We start from the raw sequence: 24,043 nt of genomic DNA on the forward strand, positions 1-24,043 counted from the left end.
TAGGTACGGAGCGATGAAAGCCGCGTGATGAGATAGGATAAGGTGCTAGGCACTGAGGGATCGCGATCGGTCAAGACAGGTAGGCGTCGGTGGTGGCCGTGTCTCGATGATAGGAGAGGCTTCTGAGTCTTTGGCCAAGAGCTGATGAAGAGACGATGATGTTGTGGCTGGCAACAGCGGCACTCGCACAGGTCTGAGGACTGCGTTGGGTAGCAAGACGCGATGCAGCCGCAAAAGACAGGCAAGTAAGATAAAGTAAGGTAGGTATGTGTACTGGTTCAACTAGCAAGTCTTAGGTCTTTTCCTGGCAAGCGCAATTGGAGAGAGATGTTGCGATGGGAAGTTTCGACTCATGAGGTTAAGTATGCACGATTAATGCAGCACCCAACGAAACGACCCTCTTTGGCTGACGCGTGCCTGCCCTTGGCGTGGAGACTCTTCGGCATCCAAGCTGCCGCTTGACAGTCCGAAGAGGGAGGGGAAATCAGCCAATATTGGCAAACATGACCGGTGCAATTGACAGAGCAACAGGTCACTTGGCCTTCGATACGATGGCATGCAAGTTAGGATTGAGACCCGTTGGGTGGAAGAATGTCTGTCTTCTTCCAGGGACCAAACTCTTGGAGGGGCATCTCGTCGTCCCTCCATTTAGCGAGGCACTCGGGCCAGTGACGTAAGAGCAGCGGCATCGCTGACTTTGAGCAGCTGGATCGGGGTGGTAATTGCAACTACAGGCCATTCTTGCGAGAGCAGATATTGAGGTTGGTGACAGTGGTCAGAAGATGCCGTATGCTGACACATTGGAGACGAGAGGTTGCTTCTTCTCGGTGTAACCAGCTCCATCAGCCTGTCACTAGGCAGTATGATCTTGGGGGAATCCTTGGCGCCATCTTGGCGAATGTCAGTGACTAGACTTGGTTCACTACTGAGCATTAGAGCATGTGCCGACGAACTACACCACTGATTGAAGGCGGTGCTCGGCGGAATATGATGGAAACATGGTGTTAGAGGTGTGTGTAGTCGAAGTATATCACAGGATATAGTGTACAGCAACAGTAATCAATTGAAATATCAGAGCCAATCGCGGGTATCGAAAGCAAGTCTACTCCTATGCGCCTATACCGAACCGTATATCAGAAATCGAGGGAACTTTGCTTCCCTTGCACGCCCTCATCTTTTCTTCTCCAAGATGTTAGCCCCAGACCCGCCCACCTTGTATACGCGGTACCGATCTTCCACGGCCGCGGCAGCAACGGTGTCAATAGTAGTAGCATCAGACCTAATCATCGGCCGACTGTCTCCTCCTTTCTTCACCTTGTAGGCTGTATAGCGGTCTTCCGTGGCCGGAGTCGGGGCCGGCCTCGTGGTCCGTTGTGGCTGCTGTTCCCGGGTTGCATGCCCCCTTTTCAAACTGTAGGCACGATATCGATCCTCTACAACTGGTGCAGCTGCAGCTGCAGTCGAGACTGCCGTTACGACTTGGCTGGCCTGCATCATCGGCCGCGATCCATCTCCTTTCTTCAACTTGTAGGCACGGTACCGGTTCTCCTGCGCAGCAGCCGCCTTAGCAGCCTCCGTCTTGCGCCGCATCTCGTCTTCCTCCTTCTTTCTCTCCTCCCGCCTCTTCTCCTTCTTGCGCTTCCTCTCCTCGCTCTCGGCGTCTCTCATCCCTTCCTTCCTACACTTCCGAATCTGCCTCTCGCTAAGCACCCACGGCGGTAGAAGGACATCGTTCCGGAACCGCGTGCGCTTCTCCCACAGCGCCACCTCGTCTTCCGTGGATCGGAGGATCTTGACCTTTTCAATCTTGATCTGCATCTCCTCGCGGAACCTCGTCAGCCCCCCCTTGATATCGATGACGGTGCCGACATCTACGTCGACGCAGTCCGCTGGAGGTTGCGGCTGCGGCCGTTTGGTGAACCACCCGTTGGCTTCGGGGTTGGTAGTGCTCTTGTCGGACGGCGGTGTCTTTGTCGCAACTGTGCATTCGATGCAGGCCCCGCTACTGTCGTCAACCGTGTAGATGCGCCGGTTCGGGAAGTCGTCTACGGCTACAACGATGCCGACGATGCGTGCCCATTTGATAGGCAGATTCTTGTAGAAGTAGAAGTTTTGGACTACGTAGTGCATCACTCGTCAGCCTGTAAGCCTCGGATACTGCGCATGATTGCGGCAAATTACCTTCATATTCGGGCACGGTTTTGAGGGCGTGAACGTCGGATGTCTGCATGAGGCACCATGTGTTGAAGGTTGGGGAGAGTTGCAGGCAGTACTGCGGATAGAGACCGCCTATAGATACATCGCTCGTCATGGCATTGTTGGTAAAGGATCACTTGGGCATCCTCAACCCAGACCTGACCGTGAAATGCCGTGATGGCCAGCTGCAGGCCACCTTGGATGGGAACCGTCGGGCGTTCTGAGGCTCCGAAAGGCGCGTCGCGTTAGGACATGTATGTGATGCTGGAAAGTTCCGTCCTTGTGGGAAAAGTAACCTTTCGTGGTTGACCTGGGGATGTTCTGGCGACTGCAGTGCTGAGTGCCCCGCATTGTGGCGCTAAGTCTTCAAGGCCAGTCAGTACCTTGAGGGACACCCAATTTGTATCCGTACCACCATCAGAATACCTTAGGCAGAGCATTCATATTATCCGCAAAGTTGCGAGTCATCGAAGGGGATTGTGAAAACATGACAAAAGTCTCTTGTCAATGCTCAGAAGTACTACTTTCATTGACCCGACTGAATCCCATACCAAGATTTCCATATCCTTGCCGATTTACCCCCAAACCTTAGACGCCAATCCGGAAATGTCATGTTTTACCGCTTCGATCTTCTTCCCGCTTTGGCAGGTTTGCTCTCATCTGCCTTGGGCTTCTTCAACCGTGCAGCTGCAGCCTGAAATGCCTCTTCTGACGGCTCTTCCTCCTCCACGACCCTCTTCTTGCCCTTCTTAGGCTGACTAGTGGCTCCATACTTGGCAGCGAGATCGTCCAGGAACCCGGCGCGTTTCTGCTTGTTGCCCTGGATGAGCGCAGCCAGGTCGGCCTCTCCGCTATCCTTTCCCTTCTTCTTTCCCTTGCCCTTCTTGTCGCCGAAGAGTTTATCGTGGACTCCCAGCTCTTTGGCGTAATCCTCAGCCTCGTTCGCCTCGCCCTTTGCTGCCTTCACGCGAGCCGCCTTTGACAGCTTGCTCTCCTTCGTGTATCGCTTGTATGCCTGGACATCTTCGCTGGCAATAGCCTCGTCGATCATCTGGCGGAAACGTTCGTCATCCTCGAGGACGTCGCTCAACATGACCGATTCGTAGACCCCGTCCATGTCGCCCTTGGCCTTTTCATAGGCGACCAACACGTCGTCCTTCTCCTCGTCGGAGCCCTTGTATTTCTCGGCAAACTTTTCGATGGCTTCTGCGGAAATCGCATCTTGGAATTGCTCGCGGTAGTAATCAGACCAGTTAAAGCCCTCCGAGTCGATAATGGACTCGGACGTGGAACCGGTTGTGTCGTATCGCTTGCGTCGCGCCGGGTCGGAAAGGATGGCATACGCGAAAGCGATTTCCTGGAACTTTTCTTTCGCTTCATCTCTTTGGTCGTCGGAGACCTTGTCTGCGCAAGAGGTAATGTTAATTATGACCCACGATGACGATGGGCTGTCTCCCTCATACCTGGGTGGTTCTTGAGTGCTGCTTTTCGATATGCCGACTTGACCTGGTCTGGTGTAGCCTCGCGTTCGAGTCCCAAAATCTCATAGGGATCGATTTCAGGGGGATTGTCGTCAACGGATTCGCCGGGAGATGACATTTTGAAGGCTGTGGGGAGGTGAATGTTGGATTGGTGATAGACAGAAAGCTCACTTGGAGCTCTGCGACGCGCTCGAGCTGGTAGAGACGCGCCTGCTAAAGTGGTGGGGCGCATGGGTTCAAGGTTCGGATCGTTTGGTGGGCCGTGCGTTAGGGATCAACCTCAGCAAGTCGGCGGACCGGGGCTTGCGGCACCGATGCGCTGAGCTGAGGCAAGAGCTTCACTCCCCTGCCCCTCTGCCCCTCCCACGGCGACTGTCTCACGGAAGAAAGCTACTTTTTGTAACTGTACAATATCAGATGAGATTCCAGTCCAACTCATTTTATTTTGCAGTAGGAGAATATTTCAAAGCCCCTGGGCATTGCCATCTTCACAGCTCACACCAACTTTGGGCGACTATTTTGAAAATGACATCAGCGGCCGAGGACATTCAACCAGCATCGATAGCGCCAGGCGATCACGCGGGGTACCTCCAATATGCGCTCTCGCTGGCAAAGCAGTCACCACCAAAGCCAACAAATTACAGAGTCGGAGCGGCCCTCGTCAACCCCGCCAGCAACACAGTCGTCTCGACGGGCTACACGCTCGAGCTGCCCGGCAACACGCACGCCGAGCAGTGCTGCTTCATGAAGCTGGCCGAACGGCACGACGTTGCCGAGGAGGAGCTCGGGACCGTCATCAAGACGCCTCTGGTGCTCTACACGACCATGGAGCCGTGCTCGACGAGGCTCAGCGGGAACCTGCCGTGTACCAAGAGGATTCTCCAACTGCGCTCTTTCATCAAAACCGTCTACGTTGGCGTACAGGAGCCGGAAAAGTTCGTCAAGGATAACACCGGACGAAGCGCGCTCGAGAGGGCGGGTGTCGATTTCGTGCACATTAAGGGGCTTGAAGGCGATATTCTCAAGGTGGCTACGGCTGGCCATGTCAAACCTGCCCAATAGCAATAGGTTGAGGTCAATCATGATTTCGTTGCTTTCATTGTCGCCGGCGAGCTGCCGCCAATGCTGGCGTATGCGGCGGTCCGCTGTCATGCAAGGGTGCGCAATGCGGGATGACGACAAATAGTCAAACGGCCAATCTGCCTTTCACAAGTTGCTTCCAGGCTCTTTTCCAAGGGCGGCGTTTACGGTGTTGACAGGAAAATAGGGAGAGGGCAACAAAATTCAAACGCTTTGAACTGGTCCTCCAAGCTGTCTGCTTTCCTTTTTGTGCCTCCTCATCGTGAGGTTGTGTAACGCTCCACGATTTGAGTGGTGGTTGTTGGCCACCTACGTACCTGGCTTCAATCATCACTTGATGTGTGCGGTCAATGGATTGGATGACTAGGTCTCCATTGCAGCTTATCGGACCCAGTAAGCGCTGCAAGGTCCCTTCTCAGCCGTTTTCCCCAAATGCCGGACTGTGATGATGCCCTCCTTCTCTGGCGATGGCACAATTGATGGTGGGGAGTTGCCAGAAAGAAAACGCTTTCTCGATTTGATAGCACAAGGCTTCGGCAGGAAACACGGCAAGTGGCATAGGAGAGCAAAATGCTTGATGATATTAACAAATGGCAGCCATATCTCCGCGTTCCCGGTGTTTTTGGTCCGGCCAGTTACCGATTGCAAACCAAGAGGTCGCGCCCCTTACCTGCTCCGTTTGCTTTTGCTTCCCTGTAGGCTGTTAAGCAGATACACACCGCTCCTTTTTTGCTTTTTCCTATCGGCTTGTCCTCGCTTGCAGTTTTGGGCTTCACTGCATTGACATGTGTGGGTGTGCATTTGCAACCATCTTTTGAAGCTGATCAAACACCCTCAGCCAATCGGGGGTGCCCCTGGAACAATGGGTTTGTGCATACAGCGGTAGCCTGCCAGGGCGTTGGCTGAGCCACAAGGGAAATACATAATAAGAGAAAGAAAATTGGTTGGGGGCTTAAAGTTCACGGTGGTACGTACTTGGATGGAGGCCTTCCTCACGCCGCCATTTTTACACTTTGATGATGCGTCGCACAGAGTAGCTTAGCTCCTTTGATAGGTAGATAGACACCGAGAACAAGTCCCAATGGCAGTGGAGGCTTTAAAGATTGCATTTCTTTCACGTGCAAACTCCCAGCTTGGGCATCGTCAATTGGGCTCACCTTGGACAAATCACCCATATTTGCTCTCATGATAGTGGGAAGCTACCCCGGACTACCAAGTGCCCTCTTGAAGGAAAAGAAAGGACCCTTTTTTGACTTTCTTTGGTGCGGTACCCGCCTCTCAGCCCAATCCAAGATCCACTACCGTTTGCCGTCCCATCTCTCATCTCTCCCTCAACTTCCGCGACACCTCCATACATCTTCAGCTAAGGTAGCTTTAGATACCTTGGTGTATTCTTTTTTTTATGTCTCGACGGCCTCCCGCCTAGGTTGCCCTCGGTACTTTCACTGTTTGTCACACATCTTTCATTTTGCTTTATTTCGCCATCAGCCAAATCTTTGCTCGTTGCGTTTGGCACGCCATCCGCTGGCCGATAACAAATGTGCCTTCTCCCCTGAGAGCATACATTAGCTGGGCCCTTTCGCCTGCACACATCAACGACGCTGGGCACATAAGTAATCCAGGGAATATCTGAATCCAGTATTGTTCAGTAAGTAAAGCTTCACAGTCGCTGTCAACGAGCACTGGACCTCAATTGAGCTTGCAACTGATCCTCAACTAGCTTCAACTTTACTGAACATTCACTCACTTACTCCATGGCTGACTCTGGACGTGGAGGCCGGGGCGGTGGTCGCGGTGGTCGAGGAGGAGACCGTGGCGGCCGTGGAGGAGATCGTGGCGGTCGAGGAGGAGGAGATCGCGGTGGTCGAGGAGGTGGACGTGGAGGCGGCGAGTTCCAACCCCGAGGTGGCGGCGATGGCGGCGGCTTCCGTGGTGACCGAGGCGGCGGACGTGGCGGCTTTAGAGGAGACCGCGGCGGCCGTGGCGGCGGTCCTGGAGGAGATCGTGGTGGCCGTGGTGGTGGCTTCAGAGGTGATCGGGGAGGACGAGGTGGCTTTGAGCGCGGTGGACGAGGTGGGGGTGGACGCGGTGGTTACGGCGGTTTCGAACGCAGAGACCCATTCGAGGGCGAGGCTCAATTCTTCGGGTAAGTGGAAGATCACAGCTATTGCTACAGCTCGACTAACTCTTAGCAGTCAGAACAAGCCCATTCCCCAGCTCGATGGCAGCACAACCGAGCTCGAGAATCGCATCGTCAAGTCTCACCAGGCCAAGGACACCGACCTCGTCAAGAAGATGAGCTCGATGAAGCTCATTGAAGCAAACTCGGCCGCCCTCATGCCCCGTCGCCCTGCCTACGGCACCAAAGGCAACAAGGTCCTCCTATGGGTCAACTACTTCCGCCTCACCGTCAACCCTGACGTCGTCTGGCGATACAATCTTGAAGTCCGCAAGGGCGAATCCAAGGACAAGGAGCCTTCAAAGGAGAAGGAATCTACACCTCAGGGCAAGGGCAAGGGCAAGGGCAAAGGAAAGGAGAAGGCCCAGCCTGGTGGTGGCGGCAGTGGCGGCGGCGGCGATGGAGATGGTGCTCCAGCTTCCATCCCTGCTCGCAAGTTAAAGATCATTCTGCAGGCTGCTCTCGAAGAGTTGAAGAACCTCGAGCCAGGCGCTGTTCTCGCCACAGAGTTCAAAAGCCAGCTAGTCTCGCTGAAGAAGCTCAAGTTGGCCGTTAACCCGATTAAGGTCATCTTCACGCAGGAGAACTCAGACAGGTCAGAGAGCTACTTGGTCAAGATTGTCGGCGAAACCGAAGCTCCGTTGAAGGAAATGAAGGAGTACCTCAAAACCATGATCGACAGGAGCGACCCGGATGAATCCAACTTCCCTAGGTTTGCAACCTCTGTTGATGCCCTCGGCGTCATTCTTGGCTACACTGCCCGTAAGAATGACCAGGTCACTGCTATTGGCAAGGGCCGGTTCTTCCCTTGGGGTCAAGGATCTGCCAGTCAACAGCTTGGTCGACAGGATTCTCTCACGGCTATTCGGGGGTACTTTCAGAGCGTGAAACTGGGTACAGGGTCAATGCTCTTGAACGTCAACGTCACCCATGGTGTCTTCAAGATGCCCGTCAGTGTTCGCGACCTTTGTCTTTGGTCTCAGGTCGATGTCTTCCAAAGGAGCCCTGCAGATGTCTCACGGGTCATCACCAGACTTCGCGCCCTGTCCAAGTTCTTGGCTCGCACTCGCGTCGAGATTAAGTTCAAGGATGCCAAGGGAAAAGAGATCACCCGCAAGAAGACGATCCTCGGCCTTGCATACAGGTCAGACATCAGGAGCAACGATGTTAGATTTGCGGATTCATGGCACTTTGGTGGCCCTCGACAGGTGTCCTTCAGGATGGCGGCAGCACAAGGACAAAACACTGTGATGAACAACAGACCGCCAGGCATGTACACAGTCGAGCAATATTGGACTTGGAAGTACGGCACAGCTCCCGACCTCACCTTGCCTCTCGTCAACCTCGGAACCCGCGAAAAGCCTACATTCTTCCCTGCTGAGAAGTGTACCATCATTCCTGGCCAAGCTGTTCGTGCAAAGCTCAACGGCCAGGAGACGACAGAGATGCTCAATTTCGCTTGCCGATCCCCTTTCAGCAACGCCATCTCCCTCACTGTCGACAGCTGCCAAGCTTTGGGCCTTGACAGCGAGGTCGTCAAGGATTTTGGCCTCAAGGTCGACAAGAATCTCTTGACGGTCAACGGTCGCGAGCTGATGACGCCGCTTATTGCATATGCGAACAAGAACATCACGGCTTCACGAGGCTCGTGGAACATGGTCAATGTCAAGTTTGCCAAGATTGGACCCAACATTCCTAAGTGGACTTGGGTGCGTATCAAGGACAACTATTCGAGGACCCCGACCAGCGATGTGGCTCGAATCGTCGGCAACTTTGTTCAGTTCCTCAAGACCAGCGGCATGAGCATCTCGGATACCCCTCTTCCGCTTAAAGATGAAGAGCGCGAAATTGGTGACAACCCCAACGCGATCGCTAGGAGATTTGGGTGGCTGGACGAGCGTCTCAGTCACGTTACCAAGGGTGTCTTCTTGCTCGTCGTCCTGCCGAGGCAGGATACCGCATTGTACAGCAAAATCAAGACGCTTGCAGACACGGAGTACGGCTTCCACACTGTGTGCGTTGTGGAGAAAACCTTCATGAAGGACAACGCGCAGACCTACGCCAATGTTGGTCTCAAGTGGAATCTGAAGAATGGCGGTGTCAACCACATCGTCAGGGATCCCATTGACATTGTCAATCAGGGCAAGACTATGATTGTTGGCTACGACGTCACCCACCCGACCAACATGCCAAATGACAAGAACGCCGCACCCAGTCTGGTCGGCTTGGTTGCCAGCGTTGACAAGGACATGGGTCAATGGCCGGGTGTCGCGTGGGAACAGAGCAGTCGCCAGGAGATGCTTGGTGACGAACTGATCACCCACTTCAAGCGTCGCCTCGAGCTCTGGAGAGCGCGCAACGCTCAAAATCTCCCGGAATACATCATCATCTACCGTGACGGTGTGTCGGAAGGTCAGTTCACACAGGTTCTCGATGTTGAGCTGCCTATGATCCGCCAAGCCTGTACCGCGACGTACGGAAACCGCAGGCCCAAGATCTCGATCATCGTGTCTGTCAAGCGCCACCAGACTCGGTTCTACCCGACCTCGGAAGCCACTATGGATCCCAAGTCGCGCAACATCAAGGCCGGCACGGTTGTCGATCGTGGCATCACTCAAGCGCGTTACTGGGACTTCTTCCTCACCGCTCACACCGCCTTAAAGGGCACCGCCCGTCCGGCGCACTACACGGTGCTCTTGGATGAAATTTTCCGCGATAAGTACGGTGTTGGCGACAGGGCGGCGGACAACCTCGAGAAGCTTACTCACGACCTCTGCTACTCGTTTGGCCGAGCGACCAAGGCTGTCAGCATCTGCCCCCCGGCATACTACGCAGACATTGTGTGCGAGCGAGCCCGTGTTCACCGCCCTGATTACTTCGACGCGTCGGAGGCGTCAGAGACTGGCAGTACCATTGGCGGCGGCGGCGGTCCGTCGACTTCGAGCGTGAGCGTGCACGAGAACTTGAAGGACACGATGTACTACATCTAAGATTGTATGTATGTTGGCGTTCCGGAAGCGTTAGTATCAGACAGCGGGCCAAAATGCAGAGCAGGAATTGTTGGCAGGATGGGGAACAGACGTTATGCAGCAGGCGTGTTTGACAGAATAGACTTGAGATCAATCACAGCGGAAATTCACGTAGACGATGTCATCCCCTTGGAACGAAAGTAAGTTTTTCGCAAGACCAGTGCCTTCCGGCTTAGTTGGGCCGAGATGATGTTGTTGCTTCGACAAAGTGTGTTCGGGTCCGGAGCGGCCTTGGTTAAGACGGGAAATCGGTCTGCTGCGCTATTGGCTTCATATTGACGTCAGTGGGGTTCTGGTGAGGGGCAGCTTCCTCAGTGGCGGGGTAAGCTATTTGCTCGGACAAGGAGCTGCGACAAGACAAGCCGAAGCCCAGCTCGACAGTGACAAATCGTCATGCACTTTTTTGCTGTTATATCCGAAAAAAGGCTCCATCTGATGCAGCTTCGATCCCCGAAATAATTGTCAACCTAAGCCCCGCCTCCAGAACTTCCTAAAACCAACTGTTGCATGAACAAATTCTTGTTGCTTCTATGAACTCCCTCCGAGCCTTGCAGAGAATCAAGCTTATCCAGAATACACTTACCACGAAACCTATCGGTGAGTTTTGTGCCATGGCTTGGCGATCCCAAGATCCCATCTTCTTCCAGGTCAGTGCAGTGTAGCTGATTGCATCTCGTGCCTTTAGGACGAATCAGTCAATTCGCGACCATGGCTGCCACTACGGACGTGAAGAACTACAAGTTCAACCACTCGAGTAAGTTGCTTCATCACCGCTTCATGACTTTTTGCTAATGAATTTCAGTGATCCGAGTGAAGGACCCCAAAGCTTCGGGTACGCATCAAACATCACCACCGCACACCCCCTTCACGATCTATTAACACCCCAGCCTCACAGTCAAGTTCTACGAGACCCTCGGCATGAAAGTCATCAAGCAAATCCAACAACCCGAGGCCAAATTCGACCTCTACTTTCTGGCCTACGACTCACCCAATGCGCGGTCCGCGGGAAGCGGCACCTTTGACCGCGAGGGCATCATCGAGCTGACGCACAACTACGGCACCGAGAACGACCCGGAGTACAAGATCAACAACGGCAACGCGGAGCCGCACCGCGGGTTCGGGCACACGTGCATCAGCGTCGACAACATCCAGGCGGCGTGCCAGCGCCTCGAGGACGCCGGGTACGCCTTCAAGAAGAAGCTGACGGACGGCAAGATGCGGCATATTGCGTTTGTGTTAGATCCCGATCAGTACTGGGTTGAGATTATTGGCCAGAAGCCGATTGAGCAGACGGAGAGTGTCAAGGAGACGGATGTGACTACCTACAGAATGGTGAGACTACCTACCATTCTATTGGGCTTCGTTAGGATGTTTGACGCAAGAACCGCTAACAACGAATCACGGGGCTTTAGAACCACACGATGCTCCGCGTCAAGGACTACGAAAAGTCGCTCAAGTTCTACCAGGACGTCTTGGGCATGACGCTGATCCGCAAGAACGAGGCCAGCGACTTTACCCTCTTCTTCCTGGCCTACGGCGACCTCAAGGAGGGCGAGAGCCAGGCGCAGCGCGAGGGTATCCTCGAGTTGACCTGGAACCACGGCACTGAGAAGGACGAGAGCTTCAGCTACCACAACGGCAATGACCAGCCCCAGGGCTTTGGACACATTTGTGAGTTTTCCCTGATCCTTCTCTTTGAGTCTCTAAGTCACGGGTTGCACTGGACGTTGAAGGCAATGGAAAGAACGGGGCTAATCAGAGGATAGGCGTCACGGTCGATAACATTGACGCCGCGTGCGCGCGTTTCGAGGAGTTGAAGTGCAACTGGAAGAAGCGCCTCACTGACGGCCGCATGAAGAACGTTGCGTTCTTGTTGGATCCTGATAACTACTGGGTCGAGGTTGTCCAGAATGAGAAGTTTGCCGGCAAGGACAACTTCTAAGCGCTCAGTTTATGAGACTGCTTGTTGACCAACAGTAAAGTCATGAGTGGAAATGAATGAGATGAAGTTAGCAGTGAACGGCGTTCGGTGAGAGGCAACGGGCGGGATGAGAGCGATATGCGGCGTATGAAAAGTCAGCGGAGTTGCCTCGTCGGGCGGTGTTTGGTGAGGCGTCAATAGTAGCCATGAGATATGGCCTATGAGGGTTTCGGCGGAAGAATAAACCCGATTCAATAATCAAAACATTTCAAATGTCGAATCCCTCAACACGGTGATTCCAAACTGAATGAATGACCTGAGCGTGGCTGATGCTGATGTGAGGATTCCAAACGTGACCCGGTGGATCCTCGGATAACGTGCACGTCGTGGAATCCTTTGCCGTGATTTCATCATGATTCCACGCTGTGGCGCTTGCAGTGCCACTGTGGCGGGACCTCTCTCCAAGCCCGCCCAAGCTCCAAAGCAAGCCCGGACCCCCGGGGAACTTCGCACTGCAGAACCGTCCCCCGCCAAAAGTCGTTGACGCAACAGGTCGCCCTCAGCTTCCCACTGGCCACAGGTACAAATCATTGGACAAGACCCTGGTGCTCCGATTTGTCACTCCTGCTCTGCCCTCCACTGCCTCTCTTCTCACCCCTCGTTCTGTAACATCTTCAGACGACATTCTTATATAAACCTCCCCATCAACCTCAACCTCATCGATAAAGTAACACAACAACCTCAAACTCACCAACTCATAAGACTGGTGAGATACACTACAGCTCGCGATCAGGAAAGAATTGCCCAATGCGATTCTCACCCTTCCTCTCAACCCTCGTCTACACCTTTTCCAACTTTTCCCGCGTCCGCGCCGCGCAGTCTCTGAGCTCCCAGACGCCCCTCGCAGCGAACCGCCAGCTCCTCCGCGCTTCCATGCCCTCGATCCCGTTCCTGGGCGCTCTGTTTGGGTCTTCCGCTTCGCAGCAGGATAAGATGTCGTATCCCGATAAGAGGTCTGATGATGAGTGGCGGGCTGTTTTGAATAAGGGTATGTTTAGCTCCCATTCTCATTTCATCTTACGTGCGGCGTCTCCTGTATGAGAAGCCGGACTTGTGCGAGATGAGTGGTCTTCATAGATTGTAAGAAACATGAAATGAATAAAACTAACAACCCAAAAGAACAATTCCGCATCCTCCGCGAAAAGGGCACCGAACCCTCCGGCTCCGGCAAATTCGACAAGCACTACCCGGCCGAGGGCGTCTACGCTTGCGCCGGGTGCGAAGCACCCCTCTACAAAGCCACGCACAAGTTCAAGTCGGGCTGCGGCTGGCCGGCCTACTTTGACTCCTTGCCCGGCGCAGTCGTCCGCCACGAGGACCGCATGTTCGGCATGACGCGCACCGAGATTGTGTGCGCCAACTGTGGTGGGCATTTGGGTCACGTCTTCAAGGGGGAAGGGTTTGATACGCCGACGGATGAGAGGCATTGTGTTAACAGTGTGAGTTTGACGTTTGCGCCGGATGAGAAGAAGGGTGGGGAGGGGAGTGTGGAGGGAGCGAAGGGGGAGAGTAAAGTTTAGGGGGTTTGCGAGGTTGACTGGCGTTGGTATAGGAGTTGTACTGAGGTGAGGTATTGACTCGAGTTTTGAGAATTGAGTTCGGAGCGTTGAGGTATCTGGTGTAGGTTGTGCATTGAATCGATGAAGCTGGATGTATGATCAATGAATATGAGATACAATTTTGCTGGCCTGAAACCAAAGCACCCCATCCCTCCCTCACATCTCTATGTCAATACGGCAGACCATGGAATCAAGTGTGACATATTGACAAATGTCACCAGAAAAATTGTAGCAAGTCTTCTCAGGAAACGGAAACCAAGAAGAAGGCTTCGCTGCTATCTTGCATAGATTCCAATGATGTACTTCCTGCCTGAACTAAGGCAATGTGAGATACATCAACTATGTGGGCGCTCAAATCGCCCACCTTGAAGTGAAATTAGGCAAGTGAAATTTTGGGAACCTCGTATGTCCCGAATGCTACCAAGTTGTCATGTTTGCGTTTTGTCGATTCTGGTCAACAACTTGGACTGCTTTGAAAAAGGCAAGTCTTCTCGCCAATCAGAAGAGTAAGACTCCACCCGGGGTACCAATGCCATATCCAGGACATTCAAACAAACCCGGAAATGGTGTATCGCATGCCAAGTTTAGAATAAACGAATTTCGTTGACTTAAATCTCTGTCAACGTTCTCCGTTCATGCAAGATGCACTTGGGTCGAGGCTGGTCCCACGCTCCGATACATCCAATGCCGTGTTACACATATCCGTGGCAAGGACTGAGAGTAGCAGGGAGTTTTCTACTTTGCAGATTTTTTGATGGCTGCCTCAACATCTACATTCATCTTATCTAGCACATCGCCCCAAGCATCATGCAGGACGAGTATTGTCTATGCAAGGCGCAGTGGTTGGCAACGGCGAGTGTGGGAGAACACTTGTTGACGGGGCAGGTTGGGGCGAGGAATAGACGGCTGCCACATCTCCAGTGACTGAAAGTGTCGGTTGTGAGCACATCCATACACATTGGCAGTCTATTCGAACCGCTTATGCATGTCATCATATGCAGTGATTCCAGCCTGCTTCGGCGAGTGAAAGGGGGTAGGCGATAGGCGTCTCGCAGATCCAACGGCAAATCAAAATGTCGATTCCCCCTATCAGTTTGATTCTCGTACTTGAATGGAGGCTTACACTTAGAAAATGTAAATGGTAGGCGCAGCGTCTGCGCCACGGCCCAGACACAGTCTCTTGAGCCAGTAAGACTTGCAGTTGACGATGTGCAACAACGGTTGGGTCATGTGCTGGGCTGTCAAATGTCCCGCCAACCCAGTCTTCCTTGACTTAAACACTTGCCATGCCACCAACTCTCAGTCTATAGATTTCTGCGAGACCGCCTGCGCTCGTGATTGCTTTTCTACGTCCTCCTAGTACCACGAGGTGATTCTGTCAACACATGCCCAAAGGAGAGTGAGTCACGGCCATGTTCAACTGGCACGACAAGACCTGTCGGACTCCCGATGTTATTTTCTCGAAAGGCCTGGGTTTACCGACCTGTGCCAACTGTGGGTGCTCTGCCCTACCGGAAGGCGATACAGAGGCTCAGTACCACAGCGCGCCACCAGTACCAGCTTCGAAGACCAAAATTGAGCTCGTATGGCCATCTTCTTTGCCTTTCGTAGACGATCCACCGGATTCTAGTCTACTAGAAGACCCAATTGCGGAGCAGAAAGCACCATCACCAAAGGATGTGAGCAAAAAGGTCGATTCTCCCACGCAAGGCGAGGTTCCATACAAACCTATAGTCGCCCGAAAGATCCGACTCCTTGATTTACGCAAAGGCTTTTACCACGATCCAATCCGAGTCGACGTTCACGTGGCAGACTTGGCCGTCAAGCCGGAGTATGAAGCTGTATCATACACATGGGCTGACGAGAACGGGGACTCTTCTAAATGCGAGAGGATTTATATCGGGAAGCGATGGGATGTTCTCCTCGTCACCAAGAACTGCTCTAATGCTCTTCGCCGTCTGCGATACCCCGGCCGGCAAAGAAAGCTATGGCTTGACGCCATCTGTATCAACCAGAACGATGTTGGCGAGAGGTCCCATCAAGTTGGTATCATGCAAAATATCTACGCAACTGCCTCCAGGGTTTTGATATACTTAGGTGAAGACAAAGAAGACATGAATCCCACCGGCTCATCTCCATGGAACTTCGACAAATGGAACACATATTACAAGAGATCTTTGCCTGCGCACAAAGATCTCATGCAACAGCCATACTTCAAGAGAGTATGGGTGATCCAAGAGATAGCTGCAGCGCAAGATTCATGGGTTCTTTTTGGGACAAGCGGCGACCGATGGAAGGAGTTTCTCCAGCGAAACGACGTCAAAAACTACCATCGAGATATGAAGTGGCTACAAATGCTCCCGAAAGGGAATTGGATGAACTCAGAAAAACTCCCACATCTACTGCGCGCCACTGTCTTATGTGAGGCTACAGACCCCCGGGACAAGCTTTTTGCCTTGTTTGGCCTATTACAAGACGCAAAACAAGCTCAATTGAATTCAGACTACTCGCTTAGCAAGGAGCAGGTATACAGTGGTTTCACTGCTTATCTGCTTTCCCAAAGTCCTGCTTTCATGCTGCCGATCTTCGCAGCACTACAGTCAAGATTTTCAGATTCCTGTCCTTCGTGGACTGTCGACTGGTCTTCGGGGACCGCCTTGAATCTCATGAGGCCACTTCTACCTCAGGCAGTTTCTAAGGCCGATTTCAAATGCGAATCAGAGATTCATTCGATCTTGCCTCGATTCTACCGCGATGGTTATTTGATCGTCCAGGGTCGCCCGATATCTCAGCTTTCAAGCTGCTTCCTCGACCATCTATGTCAAGATGGTCCGCCCGGAATCCTTGGCAAAGTCTATCACAGACCTGGGACTAGTTCACAAGGAGCCTTGCCAGGTTGGGCCGAGTCAAATGACGAACTTGTTCAAATCAAAGGACTCTGGCCATTCCTTCTAGTACTTCGACCGATCGTGAATGCTAGCAAAGCCTATCGTCATGTGGCCATTGTGAAAGAGCCCAAGGCCCACAGCTCATCCGGATACCTCGATTTGATCGATCGCAAGGCTATTCTGCTTTTCTCAACATGGCTACATTTGCTTGAAATAGGAAGCAGTGGGACGCTCTGGTTTCTTGACACGACTTGGGATACGGTCAGGGCCGTATGCCAGAACATTAAGAAGCATTGGAACTTGGAAGAAACCAAAGGCGATTATTAGACTCTTTCACTGTATCGGGACATAGAGAGCAGCCATTTCATGACCAGGCTGCCATGCGTAAGCTTACCGAGGATTCTAAGCAGTGCTGTGTAGTGGAGCAGCATGGTCTAGTGGCGTTTGCTCATCATCTGGAGGAGCTTGAGGAGTGGATTGGGAACTTCCCGGAAACGGATATTTCTGGTGAAGTGAAAGCTGGCGACTCGAGCCCACTGCACTTTCTCGGGCAGTGTCTCCAAACCACGATAAGAGCCTACATCGAACACCCGAAGGTTCGGGGGATACTGCTGGGTTTAGCAGTGCAAAAGAATACAGAGCCAAAAGAAGTTCAGAGGTCAAAAAATTTCGCGCGATGGGCTTGGAAAAGAGCGCAATGGAGAGGGCGCGCTCCGTGGCAACAGCTTTCCAAACATACGTTTGAAGACGCCTTGGCATTATTCTGGGATGATGTTGAGGACCTCAACGGCGAGAAAATTGACTTGAGGACAGACTTCGGTAAAATTACCCCAAGAAGATTTACCGAAATCATTCTGAGCCAAAGATTTGAGGAAATACTTGGTCCAGCTGGCGAGTTGGAATTAATCATTGGCAGGGAATTCACGGATGTACGCCCTGTTGAAAGGCCGACATGACTAACAACTGAGTTGAGAAGACGAACAAATGAGTCGAGAAGACGAACAAGTACAAAATCCATGGACTTCGCAGGTCGCGAGGCCTTTCTTCTTGGAACCAAGTCACTTCGAATCCGAGACGCCGACTTAAATCGAGACCCTGATGTCCCCCAAAAAACCGACTTCATCCTTGTGAACGATTTTCTTGAACACTATGACATTCTGGAAATCAACGACTCCCTTGAAGACCACGGTCTTCTCCGAGAATATGACGCCTACATAAAAGCTTGGACGGCCGACCTCATCCACACATGCCACGTGTGGTCACTTCAAGCGGAAGACAAGCTTGGCCGCTCTCGTGCTAGCGAAGATGTAGACCTGGCTTCAAGTGAGCCTGAGGGATGCGAGGAGAAGCAAGAAGGATATCTGGCTGCAGTGAAAGTCAAGTGGGCACCATTGCTTGACTTCGTGCGGGAGACAGAGACACGTATCCTCCCTTTAGAGAGGGCATTTATCGGCGAGTATTCCAAGCTTCACAAGGAAATGGATGATTTTCCCTGGGAGGATATCCGTATAATTTGAGTGGATACATGTTCTTTTAGACAATTGGTCAGGGGGCTCGAGATGCACAGGATTTCCCTGCCTTTATCAAGCCTTTTTGCAGATTCTTTCATGGTTGAATTCCATTTAAACTCTGTAGCTTTCCATTTCGATTTTATTCAGACTAGCCAAATGAGACAGTAACAAAGTTGTTTCGAGGAAGCGGGCTATGACTGTACCATCCTATCGTGTTCAACGTTACTTTCAATATCGACCGTGTTTATGAATCTAGTCGGAATAGTACCACTATTTCTAGGAGATGTGATAAGGGGATAACAGGGAGTATGGAAATAGAGACGAATTAGAAAAGGTTACGAAGATCGCATGCTGAAGGTTCACAAGTCAGCCAAGTGAAAGCCCAAGAAAAGCATGAGTTATGGTGGTTTGAGTGGCTTTGGAAATCAGAATGAATAGATATCAAAGATATAACAAGTGCCATGAAATACTCGACTGATGATCTCATTCTGGCATTATGTATTACTCTCATATCTCATATACATCTCAACCCATCACAAAAGTAATATCTACAAGCATAAACATCCCCAAACATCACCCACGCTCTTCGCATCATCTTCTTAACATCCACAAACATTAAATAACGCAACAGAAGGATCATGATCGCTAACAAGATCATCATACAACTCCCACGAGTTAACGTGAATGTGCTCGTACGCCGTACCGTTCTTGGTCGCCAGCGCAGGGCTGACAAACATGTGATCCAGCTCCTGCGCATTCATGTCGTAGACGTAGGTATACCGCTCCTCGACGGGGATACCAACCGCCTCGTCGAGGTCGATGAGGCCCGAGGTGGAGGCAAAGACTTTCAGGGGCTCGACGAAGGCGAATTCGTTGAAATCGCCGGCGGTGATGATGCGGGCGTTTGCGTCGAGGGCGAGGATCTCGGCGATGAAGGACTATATTTCTCGAGTTAGCTTGCGATTTCTGCTAAAGGGTTTGGAGTAAGGAGGGGAACGTACGCCGGTGATCTTGGCCTGCTCGATACGCGGGTTGACAACACCGTTGACGGGAGGACGGGGGTCGCCATGCAGAGACGAGGAACCACCCTTGGACGCAAAGTGCACATTGACGGTGAAAAACGTCTTGTTCGCGGGCCCGTTGACGGCGCGCCACTGTGCAACGAGGGGCTTGCGGCTGGCGTCCCACGCGGTGTTGGTGGGGTCGATGCGGCCGGGGTTATACTTGAGCGCAGGGCCCTCGAGAACCTCGTTGGCATCCAGCGCGCCACCGGGGTTGGGTTTGTAGAGCTCGACGACGTCGGGCTTGTAGAGGTACGCGACGCGGATGTTGCCTCCGGGCTGGCCTCCGTCCTTGCCGTCGACGGGGTCGATGACGACCCAGTCGTACACAACGCCGGACTTGGTCTCGATGGCGGCGGTCAGAGTGGAGAGGGTGAGGTTGGAGGAGACGACGCCGTTGTTGGTGGCGCCGTTGTCGTCCTGGATCTCTTGGACGAAGACGAGGTCGGGGGTCTTGAGGTAGTCTACGATGTGGGAGGCTACGGAGGGGAGGTGGGCGACTGTCGGGGAGAGGTTCTCGACGTTGTAGTCGCCGACTGTGATGCCTCTGCAGTCGCCGCGGCTGACGAGGGTCGTGGCGGGGGCGTTGTTGATGGCGTTCTTTGTGATTGTGATGGCGGTCAGGGGGAGGATGCGGTAGAAGCCAAAGGCGTTTGTGACGATGCCGGTGATCTCGGTGAGTTCGTCGCCCATCTTGGACTCGGGGTTCTTTGTGCCGTCGAGGGGGGAGCCGATGATGATGACTTCGGGGTTGGAGTCTTTTGTCCGTGTTAGTCTTTTTACGGGTTATGAGAGGGAGTAGTAGGATTTACCCTTGTCAGACATGGTGATGCCGCCGTGCGCATTGCGGCCGGTGACGGGCCAGTCGCCAATGACCCAGGTGTCGCCGTACTGGTTGGGGCGCGAGACGCCGACGGGGCTCTTGATGGTGACGAGCTCGCCGCTCAGCGACTCCCAAAAGTCGAGGCCGTAGAGCGCCGGGTTGAGGACGGGGTTCTCGGTGGAGATGTTGGCGACGGCGTTGGGGACGGCGTAGACGTCGCCGCCGTCGAGGCCGCTGTACTCCTCCGTCGGCGGGGGCAGGGTGTCGACGCCGATGACGAGCGGGGTGACCTCGTTACCCTTTGAGACGACGACAACGTTCTTGGGGGAGCTGAGCTCTGTGAGGTAGATGTAGTTCGTGGCGGACCTGTTTTTTTTTCGTTATTTTGTTAGAGGAACGGGGCTCAGCGTGGCATTGGGGATTCACGACTTTGTCTTACCTGTACTCTTGGATCTTTCCATCCAGAGTGATGAGGTCGCCCACGGTCAAGTTCGCGCCGACGGTGCTGCCGTAGACGTAGAGCGCCTCGGACGTGGCATCGTCGTCGTCGGGCGTCGTCGAGCGGATCCAGATTCCGGCAGGTCCCTTTGCGAGAACTAGACCGGTGACGTTGGTCACGGACTGGTCCTTGTACGGGGAGAGGAACTTGTTGCCGTTGATCTCGGCAATGGTCAGGGCCGAGGCGGCGCCGGCGGCGGAGAGGAAGAGGGAAGTGACCTTCATCTTGACAACAGGTTTACACCGCGCGTCAAACGAGAGAACAAAAGACAATGAAGCTCTTTTCTCTGGATTCACAACGTCCTAAGCAAGAGAGGAACAAAAGGGATCGTCCATGTTTACTCCCATCGCGGGGCAAGTCACCACTATATGTAGGATGGAGCTGAACCTCTCTCAGCCCGCGGTCGTGGTCCCCCGTTTCCCCTGGTCAGGGTCGTATCGTGCCGAGAAAGTTGCGAATTGCCAAGAAAGCTGTACCATATTGCTTCGCTGGGTCCCCCGGGATCCAGCGATCCATTCCGCCCTTGCATCGCGGGAGCTGCCTCCTTTGCATGTGAGCAACCCGCGTCGGATGCGCTCCAAGAGCCCATGTACGCGATAGGATTGGACAACAAGAGAGAGGAGAGCGCGGCCAGCTCCGATATTACGCACTCGATATCTAAGATCCCCAAGGCCGTTTGGTCTTCCTCACTGGAGGGAAGACGGAAAGACAATGATTCTCTCTATCGAGCGGAGAGCAGGGGTCCGGTCGTATCAATTGACCTCTTAGAGCGATGCGTGCCTGGCACGTTCTTGTTAGGTTGTCATAAGAAACCTGGGCTAACGGCACCGGCAGAGACCTAGGATCATGGATGGGCCCCGCATCAACCTTGAATCCCCCATCGCGGCGCTGTATTGGCTGGCCATGGCTCAATCGGGAAGGTGAAGGCTTCCTGCGAGGGCGAGGGCGGGAGAGTGGCCTAGCTGGTGTCTAGTTCAGTGGGGAAAACCTGGCCTAAGCATATCGAAAAGGTTGAATTGAGAACGGGTGTGTGGGGGAAAGGCGAGAGGAGTACGCAAGAAAGCAGCTTTGCTTTGGACCCTGGGCCATATCTGTGAGGTAGATAGAGAAAGGAAAGAGACTAGCTAGCAATCAGCATGTCATTACCAACACTTCCAACCATGATAGGAGAGCAGACCAGACTGATAGATGAGCCGAACACCCCGTAAGACAAGCCGGACCAACTCCCTTCCTAGGACAAGTCTATCCTCAAGGCCAAGACCTGAGTGGACGCGTGGTGTCTTGCTGTTGTTGGTCGAGAGCGGTTGCTGCAAAGGTGGAGGGAGGAGTCTAGGAGCAAAGTCAATTACCTACTCTAAAAAGCTCGACAAGGGTCGTTGAGGGGCCGCTAATCTGCACCTTATCGCCTGCCAATCATCTGCCTCACGTGTCGATGACCGACCGCCGACCCCGGAGCTCCAACCCCGGTCGTCCCTGGATGTGCCCCTGTCTGTCACCGGCCCAAGTCTACCAAGATTCTAAGCTTGACTCGACTTCCGCTGGGCCCTCCCTCAGTCTCTCACATCACAGTCGATGCTTACCCTCATTCTTTGCGTAACATCATGAACCACGCTCACTCTCTCACTCAGTCTTGAATCTCAAGTCTACCAATGCATCACCGCTCATAACACGCTCATTTGAAGAGTTTTGAATCAAATTCTCACTGTCATGGTATCACAACTACTCTTTTACAATATGGGGATTTGGCCTAAAAATTGCGGTGCACACCTTCATTCAATTTCCTACAAATGAAAACTGTCCCAGAACATTACAAAGAGTTGTACAAATCCCAAGGACCTCTTGTTCATTGAGTGAAGATTCCCGTGTATGCCTCAGGAAGCCCATCGGCGATGACAGAAACAGCTGCCTACTGAAATCTCAAGTGAGATCAGGCTAGCGAGATGTGCGCACCAACCAAACAAAAAAATTCATTTCTTTTCCGTCCTCGAGACAAACACACTCGGAAACAGCTCTACCAGCGTAGCTGCCTTTGCTTCATACTTGCCACCGGTCGAGCCCGTCAAAACCGCTCCGGTGATCGCTGGGACCGCCCGGAACCGTCCCAGGCTCCGACTCGGCTTGTTGCCCTGGGGCCTCGGCATCTGGAGCCGCTCAACAGTCGAGCGTCCACTCCCGCTTATTCCAGATCGGCTTCCTCCTCGCCGCGCTGGACAAGCTCGTGGCCGTCACGCTCAGCCAGGTCGGCTGACTCCTCATCACGTCCGAGAAGACCGGTCAGCCTGGGCCTTGTTGGCACCACCGGCGTTGGCAGCGTTGCCACCTGCACCGCCTCCACCAATCTGCGAGTAAATGTTAGCTAATGTTCAGCAGCAGACGTCTCTGAGATTACTTACGCTCCCGAGGATGGAAGAGAGGATGTTGTTGCCGTCAGCCGCCTGGTTGTTCTTCGCAGCGTCACCTCCAGCAGCGTTGTTCTCGGCAGCCTTGGCCTTCTTTCCGTTCTTCTTCTTGCCATCAGCGTTCGCAGTTCCGTTGTTGGCAGCACCACCACCAGCCGCGCCGCCAGCTGCGTTGTCGGCGGCAGCGTTGTTCTTCTTCGCGGCAGCGTTGTTCTTGGCGGCCTTGGCCTTCTTTCCTCCAGCCGCTCCACCGTCGGCGGCGTTGGCGGTTCCGTTGTTGGCAGCGCCACCGTCGTTGTTCTTCTTGCCCTTGTTCTTCTTGCCCGCGGCCTTGGCCTGCGCGTTCTTCTTGCCCTTCTTGGCCTTCTTCTTGCCTCCGGCGTTGGCAGTTCCGTTGTTGGCGGCACCGCCGGCTGCGGCATCGGCTCCTCCGGCTGCAGCGGCGTCCTTCTTGGCCTTCTTCTCGGCTACGCCGTTCTCGCCTTGGTTCTCGCCTTCCTGCTGGACATCGGCGTTGTCACCGGCTGGTGTTGGAAGTCAGATGAGTTTCGTACGATTCTGAGTGAGTTTCTTTGACATACCTTGCTGGCCCTTGCCACGGCGCAGAACAGGCCTGACATCAGCTTGAGCCGGGAAGTCGAGGTCTCTGATGGGAAGAGCCACGGATCGATCTGCCAGAGTGGGGAGGGCGATGACCTGGGCGGCGATGGCCGCAATGGAAAGGAGGATAGAGCTCTTCATTTTGAAGGAGTGCTGAATGTCTCTAGTCAAAGAGATGAAGAAAAAAGTTGATGGTATAATTTACAGCTGAAAAAGGGTTCACAGAACCTGCAGAGATTGGAATTCGAGAATGGAAGAAATGAGAAAGACACTCGAGGAAAGACTGGACCAGCCAAAGTGAAGGAACTGAAACAGAAATGTTGTTGTGTTGAAGACTTGAGAGTGTCGAGAGAAAAGAAACCGAAATCAAGGCCAGATCGGGCTGGGTTGATATAGAGTATAAGCTTTCTGCGAATCTCACTCGGATCCAGATCCCTCGGAATATCATGCCGCAGGTAAAGCAGGCACTAATTGCAACCATGAGGTCACAGTGCCAAGGAATTGAGACGTCTTGTCAAACAAATTAGGTGAACGCTGTCTTTGCCCAATAGCCATGTCACAGACTGTGATCCATCGCGAGGGCAGTGCAGTTTGGTGGAGCAGGGGAGTCGGGTCCTCAGTTTGAGAAAAAGAGTGATGGCGAATGGGAAGAGGTGTGTGCCAAGCATCACGACGGCGCCATGTCGCGCCAAACCCCGGAGCGGCCGTGAGCCGGGGAAAGCGGAGACGAGGTCCCAAAATAAAGAGAGAGCAGAAA

The 24,043-nt window shown here is 53.3% G+C and overlaps 7 protein-coding genes across 7 annotated transcripts; 4 read left to right on the top strand and 3 right to left on the bottom strand.

Moving 5' to 3' along the window:
- Positions 1-1,170: 1,170 nt before the first annotated feature.
- BDP81DRAFT_324546 (uncharacterized protein) lies at positions 1,171-3,795 on the bottom strand (the record flags this gene model as incomplete). Its single annotated transcript, XM_060584896.1, has 5 exons — positions 1,171-2,117; positions 2,182-2,289; positions 2,493-2,560; positions 2,817-3,600; positions 3,660-3,795. 5 exons carry the CDS (start codon positions 3,793-3,795, stop codon positions 1,171-1,173), a joined length of 2,043 nt encoding a protein of 680 aa, XP_060442972.1.
- A 407-nt stretch (positions 3,796-4,202) lies between these two features.
- Positions 4,203-4,739, top strand: BDP81DRAFT_324463 (cytidine deaminase-like protein; the record flags this gene model as incomplete). Its single annotated transcript, XM_060584889.1, has 1 exon — positions 4,203-4,739. The coding sequence occupies one exon, from the start codon at positions 4,203-4,205 to the stop codon at positions 4,737-4,739; it is 537 nt and encodes a 178-aa protein (XP_060442973.1).
- A 1,772-nt stretch (positions 4,740-6,511) lies between these two features.
- Positions 6,512-9,926, top strand: BDP81DRAFT_451589 (piwi domain-containing protein; the record flags this gene model as incomplete). The annotated part of the gene is made up of 2 exons (XM_060592640.1): positions 6,512-6,903; positions 6,953-9,926. The coding sequence occupies 2 exons, from the start codon at positions 6,512-6,514 to the stop codon at positions 9,924-9,926; spliced, it is 3,366 nt and encodes a 1,121-aa protein (XP_060442974.1).
- A 407-nt stretch (positions 9,927-10,333) lies between these two features.
- BDP81DRAFT_378644 (lactoylglutathione lyase) lies at positions 10,334-12,010 on the top strand. The gene is made up of 6 exons (XM_060586800.1): positions 10,334-10,562; positions 10,651-10,719; positions 10,768-10,797; positions 10,861-11,297; positions 11,378-11,636; positions 11,732-12,010. The coding sequence occupies exons 1-6, from the start codon at positions 10,496-10,498 to the stop codon at positions 11,905-11,907; spliced, it is 1,038 nt and encodes a 345-aa protein (XP_060442975.1). The 5' UTR covers positions 10,334-10,495; the 3' UTR covers positions 11,908-12,010.
- Positions 12,011-12,819: 809 nt separating this feature from the next.
- On the top strand, positions 12,820-13,466 carry BDP81DRAFT_324955 (methionine-R-sulfoxide reductase; the record flags this gene model as incomplete). Its single annotated transcript, XM_060584936.1, has 2 exons — positions 12,820-12,934; positions 13,066-13,466. The coding sequence occupies 2 exons, from the start codon at positions 12,820-12,822 to the stop codon at positions 13,464-13,466; spliced, it is 516 nt and encodes a 171-aa protein (XP_060442976.1).
- A 4,873-nt stretch (positions 13,467-18,339) lies between these two features.
- On the bottom strand, positions 18,340-20,692 carry BDP81DRAFT_58031 (endonuclease/Exonuclease/phosphatase). Its single transcript, XM_060596012.1, has 4 exons — positions 20,228-20,692; positions 19,778-20,154; positions 18,906-19,723; positions 18,340-18,842 (listed from the first exon to the last, which is right to left on the bottom strand). The coding sequence occupies exons 1-4, from the start codon at positions 20,509-20,511 to the stop codon at positions 18,504-18,506; spliced, it is 1,818 nt and encodes a 605-aa protein (XP_060442977.1). The 5' UTR covers positions 20,512-20,692; the 3' UTR covers positions 18,340-18,503.
- Positions 20,693-22,055: 1,363 nt separating this feature from the next.
- On the bottom strand, positions 22,056-23,624 carry BDP81DRAFT_58073 (uncharacterized protein). Its single transcript, XM_060596014.1, has 3 exons — positions 23,268-23,624; positions 22,681-23,210; positions 22,056-22,626 (listed from the first exon to the last, which is right to left on the bottom strand). The coding sequence occupies exons 1-3, from the start codon at positions 23,425-23,427 to the stop codon at positions 22,543-22,545; spliced, it is 774 nt and encodes a 257-aa protein (XP_060442978.1). The 5' UTR covers positions 23,428-23,624; the 3' UTR covers positions 22,056-22,542.
- Positions 23,625-24,043: the final 419 nt, after the last annotated feature.

This window comes from Colletotrichum phormii (assembly GCF_030913505.1).
Source record: "Colletotrichum phormii strain CBS 102054 chromosome Unknown BDP81scaffold_15, whole genome shotgun sequence".
Taxonomy (NCBI): Eukaryota; Fungi; Ascomycota; class Sordariomycetes; order Glomerellales; family Glomerellaceae; genus Colletotrichum; species Colletotrichum phormii.